The 21,535-nt window shown below is 48.3% G+C and overlaps 1 protein-coding gene across 2 annotated transcripts in view; it reads left to right on the forward strand.

Annotated features, from left to right (window-relative positions):
* CCDC90B (coiled-coil domain containing 90B) overlaps nucleotides 1–21,535 on the forward strand; it is a 382,474-nt gene that overhangs the window by 77,552 nt on the left and 283,387 nt on the right. For both annotated transcript variants that reach the window (XM_069639861.1, XM_069639862.1), the window contains exon 2: nucleotides 16,120–16,239. In XM_069639861.1, coding sequence (XP_069495962.1) covers nucleotides 16,120–16,239 — 120 coding nt within the window. The remainder of the gene's footprint in view (nucleotides 1–16,119; nucleotides 16,240–21,535) is intronic.

Consider the following 21,535-nt stretch of genomic DNA (forward strand, 5'->3'; position numbering starts at 1 on the left):
GTCCTCTTTTGTGCCCATCGATAGGACCCCCGTGAAATCCCCGGCGGGGAAGAAAAAGGGGGGGGCAGGGCGTCGTCGTAGATTCGGCCTCAACTTCGGAGGAAGAGCTGATTGAGGTCTTAAGCCACGGCCTTGGCGTGGAAGAAGACCGGCCCGTCGGGATGGATCCCAACGCAGGTGACGACGACATCGTCGAGGGTGCCGACGGGGCCCCTGATCGCCCGTCGGATTCCCCTCTGCCAGCGCCGCAAGACAACTCGGCGGCCATTTTGTTGGCTATACAGTCCTTATGTTCAGAGATAAGGACGAGACTACCGTTGCCGACGGAGGAACCTCTCCCGTCGGGGGATCCTGAACCGGGACCTTGTGGTGTTCCCCCACCCAAGAAAAGAAGGATTCACCCTCCACCTCCTTTTCATCCGTCGCGCCCCGTCCAGCCCTCCTCCCCGTCCACCCGAGGGGATGATACGGGGACTGACACGGCAGCGACGGGTACGGACGACGAGGATCTACCGTCTTCACCTACCACCAGGGCTTCTCCGCCCGACGAGATTGGATCGTTCCACTCCATGATCGCCAGGGCATCCGAGCTTTTCCAACTCTGCCCTGAGGAGAAGAAAAAGGAAGGATTCCTTTCCTCTTGGCCTCGCGCCGTTGATAAGACGGTCCTCGCGGTGCCTCTACTGGACGACATTTGGGATGAGGGCCTCGCCCTCCTCAAGAACCCTTCCACGACGCCAGCTAGAAGAGACTGGTACGAGAAGAAGTACCGGGTCCCGGACGCGGCCCCCCTGTGCCTCCGCTCGCAGCCTACCCCGGACTCTGTCGTCTCCGCGGCGGCCAGGAAGAAAGCGGGGGGGGGGGCTGCGGCCTCCACATCGACTTCCCCACCGGACGGCGAGGGAAAGAAATTGGACGCTATGGGACGCAGAGTCATCTCGTCTGCAGCGACGACGATTAAAGCGGCCAACGCCTTGGCTATCGTGGCCGGCTACGACAGGGAGCTATGGAACACACTGGCTCCCCTGCTGGACTTCCTACCGGACGACAAGAGGGCGGATGCCCTGGAGATCCTACAGGAAGGTGAGGTGGCGTCGGACCACGCCATCACTATTGCGACGGACATCGCCGACACCGGGTTTCGCCAGTTGGGCAACGGCGTGTGCCTTAGGTGGCGTGGATGGCTCAAGGCTACGGACTTCCGTCAAGACGTACAGACCAGAGTCCTGGACATGCCGTTCGATGGGAACAACCTGTTTGGGAAAACAGTGGACGATTCCCTTCAGGCCATTAAAGCGGACACTGAGACGGCCCGGGCCCTTGGGGTTCTTCAGCAACGACGGACGCCCTTTCGGAGCAGCGGAGGCAAGGGCGCCTCCAAAGGTTCCGGCGGCGGTTTCTCCACCTACCGTCAAGCGGCCCGCTCGTCGTCTCAGGAGGCCTACAGAGGACGAGGCAAGTCTGGCGGACCCTGCCGTCGTCGCCAAGGAGGTCAAGACGGCAAAACCTCGTCGAAACAGGATTGAACCGGCCGTGGAGTCGGGCCCCCACCGAAGCACCCCGGTGGGAGGCCGGCTGGCGAGCTTCGTCAGCGTGTGGGAGTCCATCTCCACCGACCGTTGGGTGCTGGACGCCTTAGCCCGGGGCCACGCGCTCGAGTTTCAAAGAAGGTGCCCGCGCGTCCCCCCCGTGGCCAGGAAATAGCTTCACGTCCCTCAGCTTCTCCTGGAGGTAAAGGCGATGCTCAGGAAGGGCGCCATCGAACTCGTCCCAAAGAGGCTTCGGGGCTCCGGAGTTTACTCGAGATACTTCCTCGTGAAGAAGAAGACGGGAGGATGGCGCCCCATCCTAGACCTGCGACGTCTGAACAAGTTCATCAAGGCGCAGAAGTTCCGGATGGTCACCCTCCAGCACGTCGTGGGTCAGCTGGAGGAAGGAGACTTCCTGTCGTCGTTGGATTTGGAGGATGCCTACTTCCATATTCCCATCCTAAAGGGGCACCGAAAATTCCTCAGGTTTGTGGTCCAAGGGCGTCACTACCAGTTCAAAGCCCTCCCCTTCGGACTACGGTCGGCACCCAGGGTGTTCACCAAGTGCCTTGCACCGGTGGCGGCGCAGCAGCGCCGCGAGGGGATCCACGTGTATCCCTACCTGGACGACTGGCTCATCCGAGCCAAGACGAGGGAGCTCGCCGTGGAGCACACGGCAAGGACCGTCCAACTTCTCACGGACCTGGGATTCTCCGTGAACTACGCCAAGTCCCACCTGGTACCCGCGCAAAACGCACTGTTTCTGGGAGCGAAGCTCGACAGTGTCCCTTCTGGGCAAGGTACAGCGGATGTTGGTTTCCGACGCGGCCAAGGTGAGGTCCATCAAGTCCCTCCTCGGAATGATGTCTTCTTGCATCTACCTCATTCCCATGTGCAGGCTCCGGATGCGCCCGTTGCAGGAGTTCCTGGACGCGCGCTGGATCCAAACGACGGGCGGCTTCGAGGAGAGGATCACACTCGACGAGAGTTTCCGCCGAGCGGTCCGGTGGTGGGGCAACCGCGCGCATCTGACGGCGGGCATGGACTTCCAGACCCCAGACCATCAGGAGACAGTGACCACGGATGCCTCCCTGGAAGGGTGGGGAGCGCACACCGAAAATCTGCACGCGAGAGGCCTTTGGCTCCCGACGGAGAAGTCCCTCCATATCAACGTCCTGGAGCTCCGTGCAGTGTTCTGGGCCCTCAGGTCCTTCCTTCCGTCCCTCAAGGGCAAGGTGGTGAGGATCTTCACCAACAACACCACCACCATGTTTTACATCAGGAAACGGGGCGGAACCAGGTCCCCAGCACTGTCCAAGGAGGCGCAGGACCTGTGGCATTGGGCCGTCGCCCAAAGGATGTTTCTGGTGCCGTTTCATCTGGCAGGGATAAAAAACACCATCGCCGACTCACTCAGCAGGGAGCTGCGCTCGTGCCACGAGTGGGAACTACGGCAGGATCTAGTGGATCGCCTCTTCCGATGGTGGGGCACACCCCAGATCGACCTGTTCGCGATGGCGACGAACTCCAAGTGCCTGAGGTTTGCCAGCAGGTTTCCCCAGGCGAGGAGCATGGGCGATGCTTTCTCGTTCCCCTGGGAGGGCCTGTTCCTCTACGCGTTCCCTCCTTTGCCACTGCTAATCCGGCTCGTCAACCAGCTCAAGAGGTCACGCTGCAGGATGATCCTCGTCGCACCTGCGTGGCCGAGGCAGATATGGTTCCCGGACCTTCTGGACTTGTCGGCGTCCCCGCCAATCAAGCTGCCGGTGGACGCGGATCTACTCTCCAGGGAAGGAGGCGCCATCCTCCACGACCCGAAATCGCTGAACTTGCAGGCCTGGCTCCTGCAGCGCTAGAGTTTGGAGGATACGACATACCGGCCGACTGCAGAGAGGTTCTTGCAAAGGCCAGGGCGTCCTCGACTCTTAAATGCTACGGACACAAATGGAAGAGGTTCTCTGTCTGGTGCCACGCACAGAAGATTAACCCTCTACGGATTACGGCTCCCCAGGTACTGCCGTACCTACTGACGCTGGCCAAAGCTGGACTGGCACACGCGTCCATCAAGATTCATCTTGCTGCGATCTCCCGATACACCAGAACCACGGGCCGGACGTCCTTGTGGTCTCATCGTCTGGTGAAAGAGTTCATGAAGGGACTGTTCAGATCGTTCCTGTCGGTGAAGGCTCCGGCCCCGGCGTGGGAGCTCAACGTGGTGCTGACCAAGCTCATGGGACCTCCGTTCGAGCCTCTGCACTCGGCCCCGTTGAAGTTTGTCGTGGAAAACAGCGTTTCTTGTGGCCATCACCTCCGCACGACGGGTGGGAGAGATCCAGGCCCTTTCCTGCAAGGCCCCGTACTTGACTTTTCACGACACGAGGGTAGTGCTCAGGATGCACCCCTCCTTCATGCCCAAGGTACCATCGGACTTCCATCTCAACGAACCCTTGGTGTTGCCTGTGTTCTTCCCGTCGCCTTCGTCGCCGGCTGAGAGGACTTTGCACTCGCTGGATGTGGCTAGAGCGCTGAAGTTCTACATGGACCGCACAAAGTGTTTTCGGAAGACGTCGCAACTCTTTGTGAACTTTGGACCTGTCAATCAGGGGAAGGCTCTCTCGAAGGCTTCCATTTCCAGATGGCTCTCCGGCTGTATCATGTACTGTCATCGGTTGGCAAACCGACCGCTGCCTGGCCGTCCGAGAGCCCATTCCACCAGAGCGATCGCAGCTACCACGGCGTTCCTTTCTGGTGTGCCCCTGCTGGACATATGCAGGGCTGCTACGTGGAGGTCGACGCACACCTTCACGAAATTCTACTGCGTCGACCGGGATTCCAGGGAGGAGTCCAGGGTCGGCCAAGCAGTGCTGCGCAACCTGTTCGCCTGAGGTGAGCCTGGTGAGGAGGTAAGATGCTTAATGTTGAGTTTGATGTACTGCTTAATGTTGAGCCTTTGCCACCTCCCGTGGTTGTGCATGTGTGTTACTGCTATGTATTCTTTATTCATGAGCATGTGAATCCATGCCAGACCCCATGCTGGAGAAGGAACAAGTTACTTACCTGTAACTGTTGTTCTCCAGCATGGGTCTGGCATGGATTCACATGCGAACCCTCCCGCCTACCCCTCTGCGGCTCTTCACTTGGTCATACTGCCACTTCACGTGCTTCCAAATCTGAAGATGGCTGCCAGAGGCGGTGCTTAGGTAGAGGGCAGTCATTGGCTGTGGTCAGTATGACGCAGAGACCAGTGATTGGTTATTACTACGAAAGACAGATCAGAAACGAAACTGATACTGGTTTTTTCTTTACCGAGGATTCCCAGCCTGACGGGGAATATTCATGAGCATGTGAATCCATGCCAGACCCATGCTGGAGAACAACAGTTACAGGTAAGTAACTTGTTCCTTCCTCTATGGGCGACAATTGCCACCTCTGTGGTTTGTTCCCATTTTTAGCATGGAACGATCCTCGTCCCTTTGAGGGCCTTCCTTCGTGATGTGTTTCTTTGGCTGGCTTAATTTCCTTGTTACTCTTTTTCTGTGTCTCTGCAGGTCTTCTACCCAAGTGATCCCTGCCCAGCGATTGATGGGTGGATGTCACAATGTCTCTAAATTGCTCCCTTTTTTCTTGCTCATTCATTTGGGACAGTTTCCTATGGACTTTCAACCTTGCAGGCTCTCCTTTTAATAAGGGTTAGGCTTATGCTCTCAACCATTTGATAATTGTTAGATGCGATAGACAGGCCTAAATTCATGGCTGCGGCCGCGCCTTGTGTTCCCATGATGTCCGCTAGTATCAGTGCTAGTAATGTAATGGACGGCGTGCCTATCAGCTGTAAATAAAGCCATCGATTGAGATCCAGCTGTCGCAGCTCGCTAGAGGCGGTGTGCAGCCAGAAGGAAGACACATGGCTAGGGCCCTATGTCTGTGCTGAGGGGTGACTTGTGGATAGGCAGCTTGCAATTGTCCTAATTTTTCTGAATACCACTTGGGAATGTCTTCATTCTTGGATGGACAATATCCCAATATTATTCTCAATGTCTGTAGTTGTACCCCATCTGCATCCAGCTGTCCTTGAGGTTGCTGCTCGGGTGCTATGCCCTGATGAGCTACATATTGCAGCACAATGTTACACACTGTATGAAAGTGGGTGGCTAACAATTGGTAGTCAGCCTGCAAATACGGACCCCCACGGTTTGGATGAAACCGGGGCAAGAATTCTAGGATTCCACGTGTTAATATTCCAGCAAAAATATTACGATACAAAAATATTGCCATATATTTTGCGGCGATATTGAGCCATGGACCCTGTGGGGGACACCCCGCAACCCTCACATTATTTTTAAATGTGCGAGGAACACCACTGCAACTCCTGCTCCCGCACATGATCCCCCCCCAAAAACAATATTGCCTATGGCGAGACAAACGACCATATGTACGGCAATATTTTTGGTGGGAATAATATGTAGGGATGCCAATTCTAGTGACAGATTGGGTTTAACTAACGGACCATGCCTTGCACCCGTCTGGGGTAAACTAGATTACCTCCAAACCAGTTGACATGATTTGTATGTGTTAAAGCCAATTCAGAATACTGGTATGGGCGATACTGAATGGTGTCTAAGTCTCCTCTCACTAGAAGAGTTGCATATACATTATTTGTCCTGTTAGCTGGGGTCTTTAAGTAAAGAGCGATTCTGCTGGCAAACCACCAAGCTGCACCACGTCTACTGTGAAATTCTTATTCACTGCATGGCAGTGTGCTGCTTGGAGACAATCATATAGAGCCATTCTACAATGGATGGGAATATTGATTTAATTGTGCGCCATCTTCTGTACGCACTCTAATCTCTTATTGGAAAAACATTTCTGCCCTGTCCTTCTCCTGTGACTGGGACATGAGGTTATTTAAATATTGGTAATGCTCTGGTCATCTCGAAGACGTCTCATCTGCTGGTGGTGCCACTTGACAGAATTGCCCCTATAGAGTGTGATCCCTTGCCCCCCTCTCCCTCCACCCCAAAATAGGGCTGTGTGAAGTGGGCAAGAAATCAAACGTTGTCTATGGCAAGAGATGTTCCTAGGGATTTAGTCTAGCGCTTAGACTGTTCCCATGAGTGTTTGCACCCCTTCACATAATACAGCCAGGAAAAATGTTTGTGTAATTCATCTGAACTCAGAGACACCTCATTATGAAGCATTACTCAAAAATGTGAAACTGACACTTGAAGGTAGCAAGTCAATATATTTAATATTACTTCTGTTCTCTACCAGCTCTACTTCTCATTACACCTGCTATGGAAGCAGCAATTATAACGTGACATATTACCAAACATGTGAAGAGTGCTATTGCGTAAGCTAAAAACATGATTTACATTTATTAAAGATCAAGTACAATTCATAATTTTAAGATGCCAGCTTGAGCAACATGGAGTTTATGTTGGTCTATACTAAGCTATGGTATGATCAGGAGTGGTGTAACATAATCAAGCATGCGTTCAGTCTCAGAATAAATGCATATGGTTCAACTTCCACATTCAAACCCGTGCTTTTCAGGCCTTTCTGGGCTGCATGCGAAGTGACCACAACTTCCTATCGATCGGGCCTGCTGTTCGGGGACCTGTGATGGATGGCTCTTCCCTACCCCCACGATTTCTTCTGTGGCGCAGTGTCCCCACCCTGTGCTTTTTGTATTAAAGTGGGACATGGTATTCCTAAAGTGTGTGCGTCATTTTCTTGGCCTACAGAGCTAGTCTAGAGCTTGAACCTGCGCTTTGCTTTGCGTTGCATACATAATGTACCTATGTACAAAATAGAGACATGTGCTGTGTTTGACTTTTGGCTATTTCCCTTGGAGTGAATGTGCTTCTGCTAGGGCCAAGAAAAAAGCATGTTGTTCGTTCCTAGACCCATTTTAAAACCTTTTTCTAGTCAAGGTCTTTCTGCAGGGGAAAACTGCTACACTTGGCTTTATACACTTTATCTGTGTATTTCTAGTTTGGTATCGTGCTTCCTGCCCTTGGTTTCTTATCAGATCTGCCTGGTGCGAAACTTAGCCGTTGAAGACGGGAAGCTGCTATTTTGTATTTAGAGGGGGGAAGCTACCATGTCCTCTTCATCACCTCCTGCTAACATCAAGCAACCGGCTATGCGCATGCTTTGCTGAACCCACGAGCGCTACTTATTAATGGCAATATATTGTCTAAAGCAAATGTCTGCATCTGTCTTGAAAGCAGCTCCTGCATTATGTGTATGCGTGTGCTTTGTGTTCACTGCACAGTAGTGGTCTTTTGGTGCTGCCATCACAGAAGTCGCCTGATCTGTGGACTTAACTGCCTTAGATCATTCGTGATAACACTACCTTCATTCAGTTCACAATTATAAGCACTTGCTTCAGTATTTAGAAGTGCTTTGAACCGTTTCCACAACTTTTGACATTCAAGACCGGCTCAGTGCCGGTTTTCAGAGCGCCCCAGTATGAGTGTTTCCCATCTCCACACACTGGCTTCAGGCGGCAGCTCCTGTCTGCTTTGTTCCTTTCCTCGCTGTACCTTTCCAGTTTCCACACTCTGCTCTTCTCTCGTGGAGGTCTGGGAGAGTGCGGCTTTCTCTCCTGCAGGTCAGCGATAACTGGAGTGCTTTGGTGCCGCACAGCTCCTGCTTCCGCTCGATACAGAGGGTGCATAGGACTTCCCGACCTTCTCTGGGCCTGCCTCAGTACCAGCGTCTCTGTTTCTTGCATGAGACGGCTTTCTGCACTTGTCCCTCGCTCCTCTCTCTCCGGTTCTCCAGCTTCCGGCTCCAGCCTGCTTTGCACCCCCCCCCCCCTTCCTTGTGAATAGCCTACATTTTTATATCCTTTGGGCTTACTAAGTGACCACAATACTCTGCAGGCCTCTTCCTCGTCTCAGTACTAGAGTGGTGAAATTATTTCCTAGTGTTCACTACTCTTAGTCGCCTCTTCCTCGTCCCAGTAGCATAGTGGGTTGAATGCTGGAAAATGTGGGAGATGTTACAGTAGCCCATAAAGGCCGGGGGGATGGGCGGGTTGGTCTTCATAAGGGAAAGGGAGATATGTCTCGTTATTAACCCTCCTCGCTTTTGCCTTCTTTCTGTAATTTCCAGATTGATATTATAGTCTATTGCCCTGGCTAGAGGATAAGAGGCAACAATAGCCCATATGCACTCCTGGGATTACTGGATCATCATGGAATGCGTAGGGTGGAATACTGTGTCTCCCTTAAGGTCGTCCTCTTCCCCAATCCCCAAGGACCCTCCATCCAGGTGATCCTCACTCACCTCTCTACCCCCAGGGTCAAGAACCAAAAGCGATGGCCTTTCCCTGGCCACCTGGGAGAGGACCCAAGGGGAGTAAATGTGAGGGCGCCCTCAGGTTTCCTATATTATCTAGATCAGTGAAGGGAGTGAGGGGAAAAAGGAGGAAGATCAGAAGAGTGAGAATGAGTTGAAGAGGACGTGGGAAAGGAGGAGTAAAGGGTCAGAACCATAGAAGTGAAGAAGTCAGTAAGTCACAGGAGGATAATAGAGAAGATAAGGCTAGGTCTGGGGGTCGAGGGGAAAGAACGGCATTGAGAAGCTGCACGAGATGGTGACAGATATTCTTTGATGTTCTTACCGGATAAATTTGCCCACAAATCCCACTTCCCATCAATCATTGCCAGATCGAGCCTGCCCCAACCACACCTACCTCAACAGTTCATGTAACATCAGTAATGAACTACAAACGCCACTGACCAGTTTAAACTGTCAAAGGTCACTCTAATTATTCATATAGACCCCATGGATTGGCTACAAGCCCTCTAGCTCTCAACTAGTTGTTTGAACTGTTACTAAAGAAACCTTGACAGTCAAGCTATGTCCTCTCTACCAGTCCTTGGAATTTCCAGTTATAAACGGTCTGTGGAAGTCTTTACTTCCCTACCTTCTGCTTCTTCCATGTCCTCAATGCTGACCGCCAAATGTTTATTGGACAATGTATTACACATAAAAGCAGAGAAAGATTTGTTTTATACCGGGCAAGTGTTCTGGGAAAAGTGTGGTGCATTGCTGGCTAGCAGGCTGAAGGAAGGAGCGAAGGGGAAGCAGGTTTTCTTCATTACAGATGGCACTGGGCCTCTTACTAGGAGAAATGAAGACATTTGCAATGCTTTCGTAGGTTTTATGAGATGTTACATTGTAATGATGAGCACATTGAGGATGAGAGGATGACTGATTTCTTAGACCAAATTAATGCCCCAAGGTTGGATGACTGTGACAAGGCTTTTGTTCAGGTAGGGATATTACAACTTGGGAGATTGCAGTTTCTATGGGATTGATGTCACCTGGTAATTGCCCTGGACCAGATGGGTTTCCCATTGAGTTTCATATGGCTTTCAGTTCCTTGCCTGCTCAGTCCATGGTAAAACTATTTAAGGTGATTATTGCCAATGAAGAAATGGCTAATTCAGTGCTGTAATCACTGTGATCCCCAAGCCAGGTAAAGACCACTCCATTTGTGGAAACTATAGACCCATATCCTTATTGAATGCAGATATTAAGCTTGTAGCCAGGATCTTGTCATGATCTCTGCTTCCAAAAGGTCAGGGTTTTCCCAACTCCCTTGGAAGCAGATCCATAACCCAGGTTCCGAGTGCCAACCAGTCCCAATTGGGACCTTTTGGACCCAGTCCTGGCGCCAGTGGCACCAGGCTCATAAATATGCCCAGTCCCAGCGCTGGAAGCGCCGGGCTCATAATGCTTGGGTGGACTTACCTGCAGCAGACCATGCTGCTTACTTGCCTGCCAGTTGAGCCTCTGATCCTCTTCTGTTTGGAACTACTTTTCCTGTTGGGTGGGGCAGGAGCCACTCCCTAGATTCAGAACACTGGAACTCTTCTGGAAAGCAGGAACTCTTTTCTTACCTAGGCGTGGCTGTGGAAGGAGACACCTAAGCACTACAGGAGGCTATTTAAACCACACCCGATGGATGAATCTTGCTTTGCGTTATTCTGCATCCTCTGCAGCAGAACGCTCATCGTGTCTTCTGCATCTGATCCTGGGCCTAAGGAAAAAGGCTTACCATCCTGAATCCAGTCTTCAGCAACACCTATAAAGACAAGAAAGAACAGGTTAGCATTACGGTCTTCATTGACAGCTCTTCACTTACCTGGTCCATCGGCTGTCACCAACGCCTCGCGCTGCATTCCGGCATCTGAAAGTCAAAGGCTTACCTACTCTTCGTGCGCTCCGGAGGTCTTCACACTGCATCCCGCATCTGAAAGACAAAACAAGGTGCGTTTAAAGACATTGGGGAACTTTAATACTCACGTGCCATTACTCCTTTCCACATCTAACCCAGTGGGTATTCCGGCACCCTGCAGCCGCTCCGAACTTGTTCCTGCAAAATAAAAAGACAGTTAGAGCGCATCGTGAAGCAGGCAACAAGCGCTTACTTACGTGCTTCCAGGCGCTTCTATTCATCACACGGGCTCCATCTTCAACTCACTTCAGCCCGTCATCCGCCATCGCCGGAACCCTGCAAAACAAGAAACATCATTACTAAAGACTTTAAAGACATTAGAATTACTCGAAACTTACCGTTCGTGCCGTAAACGACGGACAGCAGTCCTCTGAAGTCAAGAGGCCTGCTCCCCTTATCCAGTGAAGAAACTGGTAACAGCACCCTGCCCCGAGGCAGATGGAGAGCACGGCGTTCATTTACCTAAGGTGAGAGCGTTAACCTTTGGGGTTCTACAGGAGAAGAGAAAGGGAAGAAGAGGGAGACATTCAATAACCCAGTTCCTTAATCCCATATTTTCTATCTGCAGACATCTTACCCTTCGAGTCAGACATACAGTGCACAGAGGTCCAGCCCAAAGAGCCAGCCGTGTGTTACACATCACCTTTGAAGATCTGGTATACGCCCAGTCAAGACCGGCGCCTCTACGGGAATCAGGTGAGCGTTACAGATCTATGCTAAAAGGATAAATCCTATTGCCTAAGCTAGTTCACCGGAATCAGACAGCTTTTGTCTTTGGCAGGAATAGTTATAATAATCTAAGGGAGCTCCTGGATGTCGTACACCTTAAGGGTAACTCTCCTGGGGCATTTGCTGCAGTTGGTATTGACGCAGACAAGGGGTTTGACGGGGTTAGCGATTTTCCGTCAGAGAGTGCTGATTACGGTGAACTGTGGACCGCAGTTCTTGTAACTCTTCAACGCATTGTATAAGGACGACAAGGCTATGGTCGCAGTTGGTGGTTGTATTTTCGACTAGCTTTCCTATATGTAGAGACACATGTCCGGGATTTCCTCTATCGCTGCTGCTTTTTGATCTCTTCATTGAGCCTTTGACAGTTGCAATCAGGGAGAATGCGGGTATTAAGGGTAATTCAATAGGAGGCCAGGTATCTAAGGTACTTTTTTTTGTTTTTTTTTTAATATGCTGATGACCTTTCGGTTTTTACTCTCTGATCTTGGTCCTTCGTATAGGGGGAATTGCTGTTGGCTCTGCAATCTATTGGCCAAGTTTCTGGATATAAAGTAAATGTATCTAAATCATTGGTCTTTCCAATCTCGACTTCATGTCATGGAGGGTTACTAGGTGTGGGGCGAGAAATGTGGGTTCAAATATTTGGGTATACATATTACCAGACAAGTTAATACCTTGTTGCCGTCTAATGTCCGATCCAAGCTTGCTGTGATTAACATATGTCTAAAATGGGGGGGGGGGGAAGTTAAATCTGACGTTATGGGGAAAAGTTCATGAAATTAAAATGGCCCTACTTCCTAAATTGTTACATATATTTAGTATGCTCCCTGTTTCCCTGCCAGGAGATCTACTTTGGGAAATTGATCAAGTTTTCTGTAATTTTCTTTGAGTAGACGGTTGGGGATGAAGGATCCCTAAAGATCTTCTCATGCGGCGAATGAGCCAGGGCGGTTTTGGATTCCCCGATGTCGCATTGTATCATAGAGCCTTCACGTTTCAAACTTTTACATTTGTGGCTAAAGAGTGAGGTGGTTGATTGTCCTAACTCGGTTGCTATAGAGAAGAATTCTGTTCACCCTGTTCCCTTGAACTGTCTGCTTAGTATGGATAAGAAGCCGGTTATTGATCAGACACTGCCTTTTGTTAGATATGTTCTGGAAGAAAAGTTGCAAGATTGGTGGTGTAAAGTCTCTTTTGAGTCTGGAGTCCTCACTGTGGAAAACCCTGACTATATACGCCTTTCTTGGTCCACTTGGCAAGCTGCTAGTATTTGGAGATTAGGACAAGTCCATGGTGATGTTTCTATGCTCGCCTTCGAATTCCTATGGTTTAAATATAAATTGAATAGTTCAGAAGTTTGTCGTTATAACGCTGTTTGTACTGTTTTTGAAACTGTTTTCACCTGTAAATGCCTCTTTACATGCCGTCCCCCCTGTATTACATTACTGTTGGCTAGGAGCACTCCTATTTCTCCTTTGCTTCTATACAAACTTCTCACTCCTACTGAAGTAAATAACGCTTCCGATCATGGGTGGGCAGTTTGGCGTTTTGAATTGGGGTATGAAATCTCAGAATGAAACGTATGTTTTCTAGTCCGTACCGGTTTAAATTTGATCTGGATCGGATATATACACAGCAACAGATTTTGTACTGTATTTATTGATCTCCCTGGATAATGAAAAAGTGTATAATGGTTCAGGATGACTTGGAATTGCAAATCTGATGCGGGTACTTTCCTACATATGTTCTGGTTGTGTTCTAATATCAAGTCGTTTTGGGAGGATGTCCTCCAGCTTATGCACCTCATTCTGGGTCTTGCGTTTACTTGTGATCCTTTATTGTGTGTGTTGGGGTTGTTTGCAATCGGGCTTAATTTGTCTGCTGGTTTACGCTTTTGGGCCTACTGAGCTCTAATTGCGGTCAAGAAGCAGATTCTAGTGCTGGAAGAGCGACCTCAGGCCCTCTGCAGAAGACTGGCTACATAATTTATTGATTCTTTCATGTAGAGAAAGAGTAACTTACCAGGTCAAGAAAAAATTTTTATACTCATTTGGGATCTTTTCAATGAGTTTTATGCTTTTCAATGAGTTTTATGCTTGTGGTTTGCCTTCCTTTTTTCCCTCCTTCCATCGTCCTCATCTTTCTACTTCTTTTCTTTCTTTTTTATTCCCTCTTCCCTTCCCTAATGGTTTATTGTTGCTACTATGGTTTGTGATTGATACAACCTTGTCTACTTGCCTGTTCTTAGATTGTTTTTATTAACTTGAACATTTCAATAAATGTGTTTTAAAAATTGAATTTCTATGGTTCAACCACATGGAAGGCGGTAGAAAGAAAAGTAACTCATGAACTACAATAAACCTGAATGGAAACGAGCCAACGAATATACACTATTGAACTTTACATCCACTGATGCATGCTTAATCCGGTGTCTAGTAAAGCAAGGACGCGCTTAATGCTTATTCATTTATTCCAGATCTGTCCCCACGGGTTGTGGGGGACTAATCGCTCCAGTGGATCGAGATGCCACCAGATATCATTGAGATCCTGCATCATGTGTTCAGCTTGCTCAAGGGCCGATGCTCCTGTTGTGAGCCTGATCTAACCAAATTACTGTCCCAGGCCACACTGCTCCCCTTTTGTAACACCCGTTAATAACTGAAAGTAGTCCATCATAAAACTTTCCTTTTGGGAATTAGATGTCTATAGTGTATCTGTATGCTTGTCCAAATATGACTCCATCAAAAGCAACCTATCATTGCAAACAAGTTAACCCTCAGATGGACTAAGGGGGGGCATCCCTGTGAATTAAAATGGCTATCCCTACAGTGTTTGTCTTAGACAAGGCTTGGTGCAGAACAGGTGATAAATTATGTGCAAGCATGGTATTGTCTCCAACCCCACATTTTGTCCCTTTTTAAGTAGTCCATATCTATTTATGATGTATTTAGTAAGTATCTAGTAAGTGAATTTAGTCAAGATCTTGATATTAACCACACAGTCAATTAGTTTCAGAAATAACATCCAGCAAGATCTGTTTTCACCTTCACATGTGTTTTACTTGCTTCTAAAATACTGTACTCTGTTCAGTCTCACCTTTTCACCAGCTGCCTGGAGCCTTCACTAGGATTGCACTTGCGTCTCCTCTCTCATGGGTTTCTCAGCTCCAGCTGATCACCATTCCCTCAGTATGCGCTCAAATGAGTGGAGGCTCTATGTCCTCTTACAACTGTCCCACTTTGTCGGTACCCAAAAGGGATTACTTCTTCTGCATCACAGCGGCTCAAATGTCCTTAGCAACCATGCCTTTTCAGTATGGCTTGGGGCACTGGATGCCAAAGTGAATATGCTTGTGGAAGCAGCAGCCAGCTATTGGGGTGTGGTGTCTACAGAGTAGTCTAATCTCAAACCCTCCATTTGTGCCACCTTGCTGAGCAGTCCATCAGGAAAGAAAAGAAAAATGAAACTTGTCTCAAACTGCATCAGAAAACACATATTTCTCCATAATGGCACCAGCCGTGCCGTGTCCTTGCAAAGCCATAATCTTTCAAGTGCAGGAAAATATCCCTTCATGATCGGCTAGACAATATCTAACAGACTGATGACTTTCTGCGTTTGGAACTGTCTTTCACAACTCGTTTGGAACTCTTTCACAGCTGGGCAATATTTCACTAATAGTAAAGATGTTATGAGCAGGAACTAAAAGCAGCTCCCATGTAGGGCTACCACCCAGTAAGCAGGAGCTTCCTCTGGGGATTGAGTAGCTAGTACATGGTATGCCACAAATCTAATTTCCACATGAGCTGCAAACTATTACTTTTTGCCCATTATACTTTAAATTACTTCTGGATGAATACTGAGGCTCCTTTCAAAAATGATTTCAAGCGCATAGCTAAGGTATGTTTGTATGGCACCAGTTAAGCTGGGGAATCAAAAGTAGATGAGAGGCATATCCCATGGGAGGTGGTGTGCTTGTTAGTGCTCAAGCCTTGGTGTAAGAGCACTAGAACAGGAAGAGTTACTGAGTATACTTTGCAGATGCACTGAAATCAAATAGAGCAAAACACTATGGAACCGAGGTATGGCGCAGATAGTTCTGTATAGCAGGACTTGCCCAAAGGACTTAACCTTGTAGGATATCATGTCTCTGTACTCAGTTGGCCTTTATTGGAAGGAATCTCTCTAGAGACTGTGATCATTTCCCATCGAGGTTCCTTATCAATACAAGCAAGGGTTCCCTTAGTTTACCTAGCTCCCATGGTTTAGCTATTGTTGAAAGTCCAGGCAAAACTCTTAAGAAGGTATGTTGGTTGCCAGAGAATTGCAGAACCACTGCACCATCCTCAACAATGCTGACCAACGATTGGCACTTAACACTAGGCAAATGGGATTTGCACCATTTACATCTCGGGGTCTCTGGATTTCATTAGATGCTATCCAAGGGGATAGTAAACGGAGGAGAACATCTGTACTAAAGTGAACATTGATCTAGTCTTTGATCACATCGTACACAGGCCAATATTTGCGCACCAGTGGCCCTTACTTTTGCCAAAGTTGTATAAATTATGGTAGAATACTCACTGCAAGTTTACTATTTTCCAGGAATTGTGTCATCAGCAGTTGTTGCAGCGTATGATATGAGAAGAGTGGAAATAACCCCTTTAGAACAGAGGAAGGTAACATTTGATACCCATGCCTTGGTACAGGACCTGGAGACCAACGGTAAGTCTTTTTTTTTAATTTATTTTTGTGTTTTTTTTTAGATTTTCTGACTGTTATTATACCAACTGGTATTCATGATTGCAAATAAATATCAAACATAATTTAATTAAATCTGGACACAATGTTCACTCTACACTAGCCGTTGGCCATTGATTGACTCTTGGCATGTAAGAATTGCTGTGTTGTCTGCATGTAAAGCATTGAGGTGGTGAATGTCTTTTTATGGCTGGCTAGTTGCTTGCGGCTTTAAAGATTACACCGTGATTAAATACAAGAACATAGTGTGGAAGTGCACCTCCAGCATGCCCGTGGAGGTATTGTCTGAAAACAAATGCAAGCACAAGGACTTATTAGCATAGGAAAGATACATGCTATTCATATAGCAAGCATTTCAAGTAGCAAATATTGGATTTAAAACAGTTGATTCTTCATACTAGAGGTATGGTTCTTCCTATTGGAAGTACGGTCCACCAAAATATGTAACCAATAAAAAGCAACGTAATTGTCTAAACATTTTCAAACACTGTTTTTGGATGCAACTAAAATTTGTTCACATTTCTTACTCTTCGCATTGTCAATAATGGTGATTGTTTCATTACATTAGTGCTGATGATATCCTGCACAGTGCATACCGCCTAGGCTCTCCTTCCACTTTTTGAAGTTAATGGACAACCAATGTGGCAAATCACCTTCATGAAATTTAGTTTACTGTTGTGCTTTCAAACACAGTATTCACAGCTGTAATAGCTTGAAGTCGGACTCTGCCTGGTATTCCATTTTAATGTCTAAATTAAAATGCATCCAGCATGACGGCAGTATGCCCTAAATTGATTACCAAACTGGGCATTTTATTCTGTGCTTTGGTCAGCGACTATATGCAGCCAATGCTTTGGCATCGGACTCTGAGCCCCTTTTTCCAGTTTTACATAAAGGGTTTATGGTGTAGACCTGGCCACATGGAGCAGTGTAGACCTTTACATATCACTGGGTAAAGGGGTATGGACTCAGTGTTATTGGGTTTTATACTGCATTCCGTTTCTATGTACATGGTCTCTTCATCCACCGGGATCTGAAAAAGAGGTGAGCTGGATTTGTTAAGTAGAGAAAGAAAAAATGAAAGGAAGCTGTGCTGTTCTTTTAGTTCATGCAGTTTGGAAATGCCTGAGTTCTGTGTGCAAGTGTGTTTCTAGGTGGTTTGTGTCGAGGTTGTGCAGGTACAGATGCAGGGTGCGATGTTTTACAAATAGTGAGGGATGTTTACTTATTTGGGGGCTAGAAATACTGTCAAATAGTGAGGGGCATAGAGGAGCAAAGTGAAATTGCAAATGGGGGAGAGTGAGCAAAAGTTTTTTTTTTTTTTTTTTTAAAATATTACTAAGCAGGGTTTGAAATGAAGGTTGGATAAGCAGGAGCTAAACACAGCTCCTGGGTATACAGCATTTACCAGTGACCAGGAGCTACCACTGGGGAACAAGGAGCTAGTAAATGGCATTCTGCTAAATCAAACTACCAAATAAGATGGAGACATATCATTGTGTCCATTATTTATGCTCCTTATGCTTCAAATGTCGCAGAGATGTGTCCTAATGTTTGTTTATAACTTGTCCCAAACACTGACTGCCTGATTCATGGATTTTTTGCGCCGAAAAACAGACATTTGTGTGCCATTCTGTCTTCAAATCCCCATTTGTCAAACAGGGATTTGCAGGCAAATGGGGATTTGCAGGCAAATCCCTGTTTTTCGGCGCAAAAAATCCATGTATCATGCACAGAGAGTTCAATTCACATAGGTGTTTTTTTTCAGCATCTGTTAGCCTGGATAGCCAAAGGTAGCTCCTGGTGTCCAGCTAACCAGCCATAGGCCATATGCCTAACCAGCTTGTAAGCCGTTAAGGACGCCTGGGCTAGGGAATAGGGAAAGGCCAGGGAAGTCGAGGGCGAGTGAGAAAGGCACAGCCCTAGCGCCAAACTGCCACCAAGAATCTGATTGACCCTAAACCGACCCAAGAATCCCTCAGCCAAAATATTTTTGAGATTCAATAAATACCCATGGAACTTTATTTGAATGTCCGGAGTGGTTATTTGTGGTGATCCCAGTCACACATGGTGTTAGAAGTGGGATAGGCCAGGGCCTAAAACCGAGATCACCCACAGCCACCCAAAGATGGAGAAGCACGAGGCAGAGACGCCTTCCCAGGGGCACCCATCTGGACAACTCTCGCCAGGAACCCAAATCGCCGGGTTCATCTTCCATTCTCTTGCCAATCGAGCATACATATCATCTAGAAAACCTTCATAGGAAAATGTTTGTGGTCCTGTGGGCTTACCACTATTGGATTCCCTGCAACGAGAAAGCCATAATGGAGTCTGATCTATGGGTGGATCTCCCACAAGACTGCATCAGATACATTCTCCAGTCCACCTGTTCCGGCTCAAGCTTCAGTATGAATTGTTACTGTAATCAGCCCTGTCCATTGTCCCACCATTGTCCTGGCCCTCCTTTTCAGCTTAACTCTTAAAGCTTTGCAGTTGTGGAAAGGTTGTGTGTGTGTGTGGGGCCGTGTGTGGGTGTGTGGGTGTGGGGCCGTGTGGGTGTGTGGGTGTGTGTGTGTGTGTGGCCTATTTCATCTAGAAAGAGAACCCAGTTCCAACGTTTGGAGAACATTGCCCTGAACCGATGACCGCAATCTAACTAGATGGGAAGGTGTGAGTTTCTTGAAAGAAAAGGCCCAGTAAATCCTGTATCACAAGGAGAAGGGATTTGAGTTGTCTCCAATACCAGCTGTGGTCAGAGAGAGAACCAACGGGAAGGTGCGGCATAAAAACCCAGCATTCCCTAAAGAGCCATCTGGCAGCCCACCTTGTCCAGCTTTGGAACCGTGAGGCAAGATTGGAAAATAATAGAAAGTCCATGTCCTACAGGGAGGCTGAAGCGCCATCTCGGATAAGTTGAGACGAGACCAGAGCAACCCCCGACCACTCAAAGAAAGGGCCATTGACGATCATCAGAATCGAGGGCAAATTGGAGAACCACTTCCTTCCATCCGGGCCCCTTTTCTGATGAAGAGGAACATGGGCCATCTACAGAAGATAGAGCCCAATTGCAGGCAGTGTTACTCCAACAATTGCCAGAGGATTTGGATCACAATACTGATGAGGGTCCAACAGAGGAGATGCTATTCCGAACACAGGAAGAACTTGGTTGGCACCTAGATCGGATACCTAGGGAGATGGCAGGAAAACAGAACACACCTGGAAAAGCTGCCAAGTGGCGGTCATGCTGTAAACCACTTATTCCAGGGCGAGTTCTTAGAGAATGGACATCATATACCCATATTGCTCCAGGGACAGTCGTTTGGGCTTTATTGGACTCGGGCAGCATTTATAACAGCATCCACCTCGAGTTGTTACCACCCGATAGTGAACCCAAAGGGAAGCCTATGGCAACATATTGCATCCATGGAGAGTGGGTCTCCTACTTCTCTGCAAGGTCCCAGTCAACAAGACTGTCTAGAACTTTCTGGTCTTAACCAACCCCAATATCCCGGAAGACTTTATCATCAGACAATCGGGGGTCATCCAATGGTTCAGCGTCAGACCACCTTGGGTAAACAGGGCAACCAAGTGTTATGATTGTGAGAGAAAAGGGCATCGCTCCTACCAATGCCAGAGAGCGAACATTCACCAGTTAATTCAAGTCCATCCCAAACCAAGTATGCTAGGCGGGAGACTGGGACAGGCGACTGAAGAGAATTGGTGCAAAGCAGGTGTGGAGGTATGTGACGGGGTTGCCTTCTCGGCCCTGTCCAGGGTGGGAGACAGCCCAACACTAACGCCATTCCAAGGCGCCTCCATTTCCCTCTTTACCTGAATTGCCAGTGCCCTGGCTGCTGAGGCAGACCGCAGCGTAGACAGTGAGACGGCCGTGAGTGGAGGGACCAGCACCGGGGCCCGCAGTGTGAAGAGCATAGAAGCCACAAGCCGGTGCATGTTTCCAAGGGCTGCTTGCAGGACGCCTTCCCCAAGGACACTGCAGCATCACTGACAAGCTCTGGCGTAGAAGAGGGGAGGGGGGCGGAGTCGCTGCCTGGTAGCGGAAGCCAAGGCACACAGGCCGCTGCAGAGGGAGAAGTACTGCCGGGGGTAGGAGGGAACAGATGGTGCATAAAGAGCACAGCTCTGGAGCCAGCATGCCCAGGAACAGTCCCTAAACGAGGATTGTCCAACTTCAGGCCTCGAGGGCTGGACATTTTCAGGTAATTCCTCAGTAATATACATGAACAAAAATGTGCATGCATTTAGAATCATAGTATGCACATTTCTCATGAATATTAATAAGGCATATCTTGAAAATCTGCTCTCGAGGCCTTGAGTTGGACAACCCTGTACTAGAAACCAGGGATTTTATTAATGAAAGACCTCCATGGCAACCTTAATAGATCATACCTGTTAGCCTACCAGGGAGTATTTGTAACTAAAAGGTCCTACGGAGGCCATAGCGATGGTAACCCCATTTTTCCATCAGGAATTGAGATAGTTGGAGGGGGGCCTGTGTGTAAGCCATGGAATTGGGAAACAGCAGTTCCCCAATGGCCACGTCTTTGGCCCTGTTAGAAATGAAGCAGCTGTGCGCAGAGAGGGGGGTAGGGCTTACAAGCCCTTCTAAGCCCTTCCCATGTCACACCCCTTGCAATGCAGGTAAGCTATTGGACACAGTAAGTGGACAAATCCTGGGAGGGGGAAGGGTTATTTAAGGTAGTGTCTTACTGTAAGTTAGTTGGGTGAGGACAGGAGATGGAGGAGGATGTTTGCGAGGCCAGAGGGGGAAGAGTGAGGACTGATTGTGGAGGTTATTGGAGAGAGGGGCCTGTGGAATGATTGTGCGTGAGAGTACAGAGTGAATGTAATAGTGGTAGAATAAGAGTGGTAGTAGAAAGGAGTGGTAGTAGTGGCCATAAACAGTGAGACTAGAGAGAGAGAGGCAGTAGTATAGAAGCAGTGGTAGCAGCGGAATAGGACTAGTGCTAAGAAGTAGGAAGGAGAGAATACCAGTGAAAGGGAGTACTAGGGTGGTAACTGGAGTTAATAGTAACAGTGAGATAAGAAGAGAAGTAACATCAAAGGGTGGGGGTTCAGAAGGCAGAGAGTGAGCGCAATGGAAGTCTGTTGGACAGGAGAACGTCATTTGATGCCAGAGTAGTAAAGGGTCCGGTGAGATCGCACCTGCGTGGAGAGCAAGCGACCCTGTGTGGAAGTGGGCCCCATTCTGAAAACTCCCTTAGACCAACACACAGGG

This window comes from Ambystoma mexicanum, chromosome 7q, assembly GCF_040938575.1.
Source record: "Ambystoma mexicanum isolate Mex_15411 chromosome 7q, UKY_AmexF1_1, whole genome shotgun sequence".
Classification (NCBI taxonomy): Eukaryota; Metazoa; Chordata; class Amphibia; order Caudata; family Ambystomatidae; genus Ambystoma; species Ambystoma mexicanum.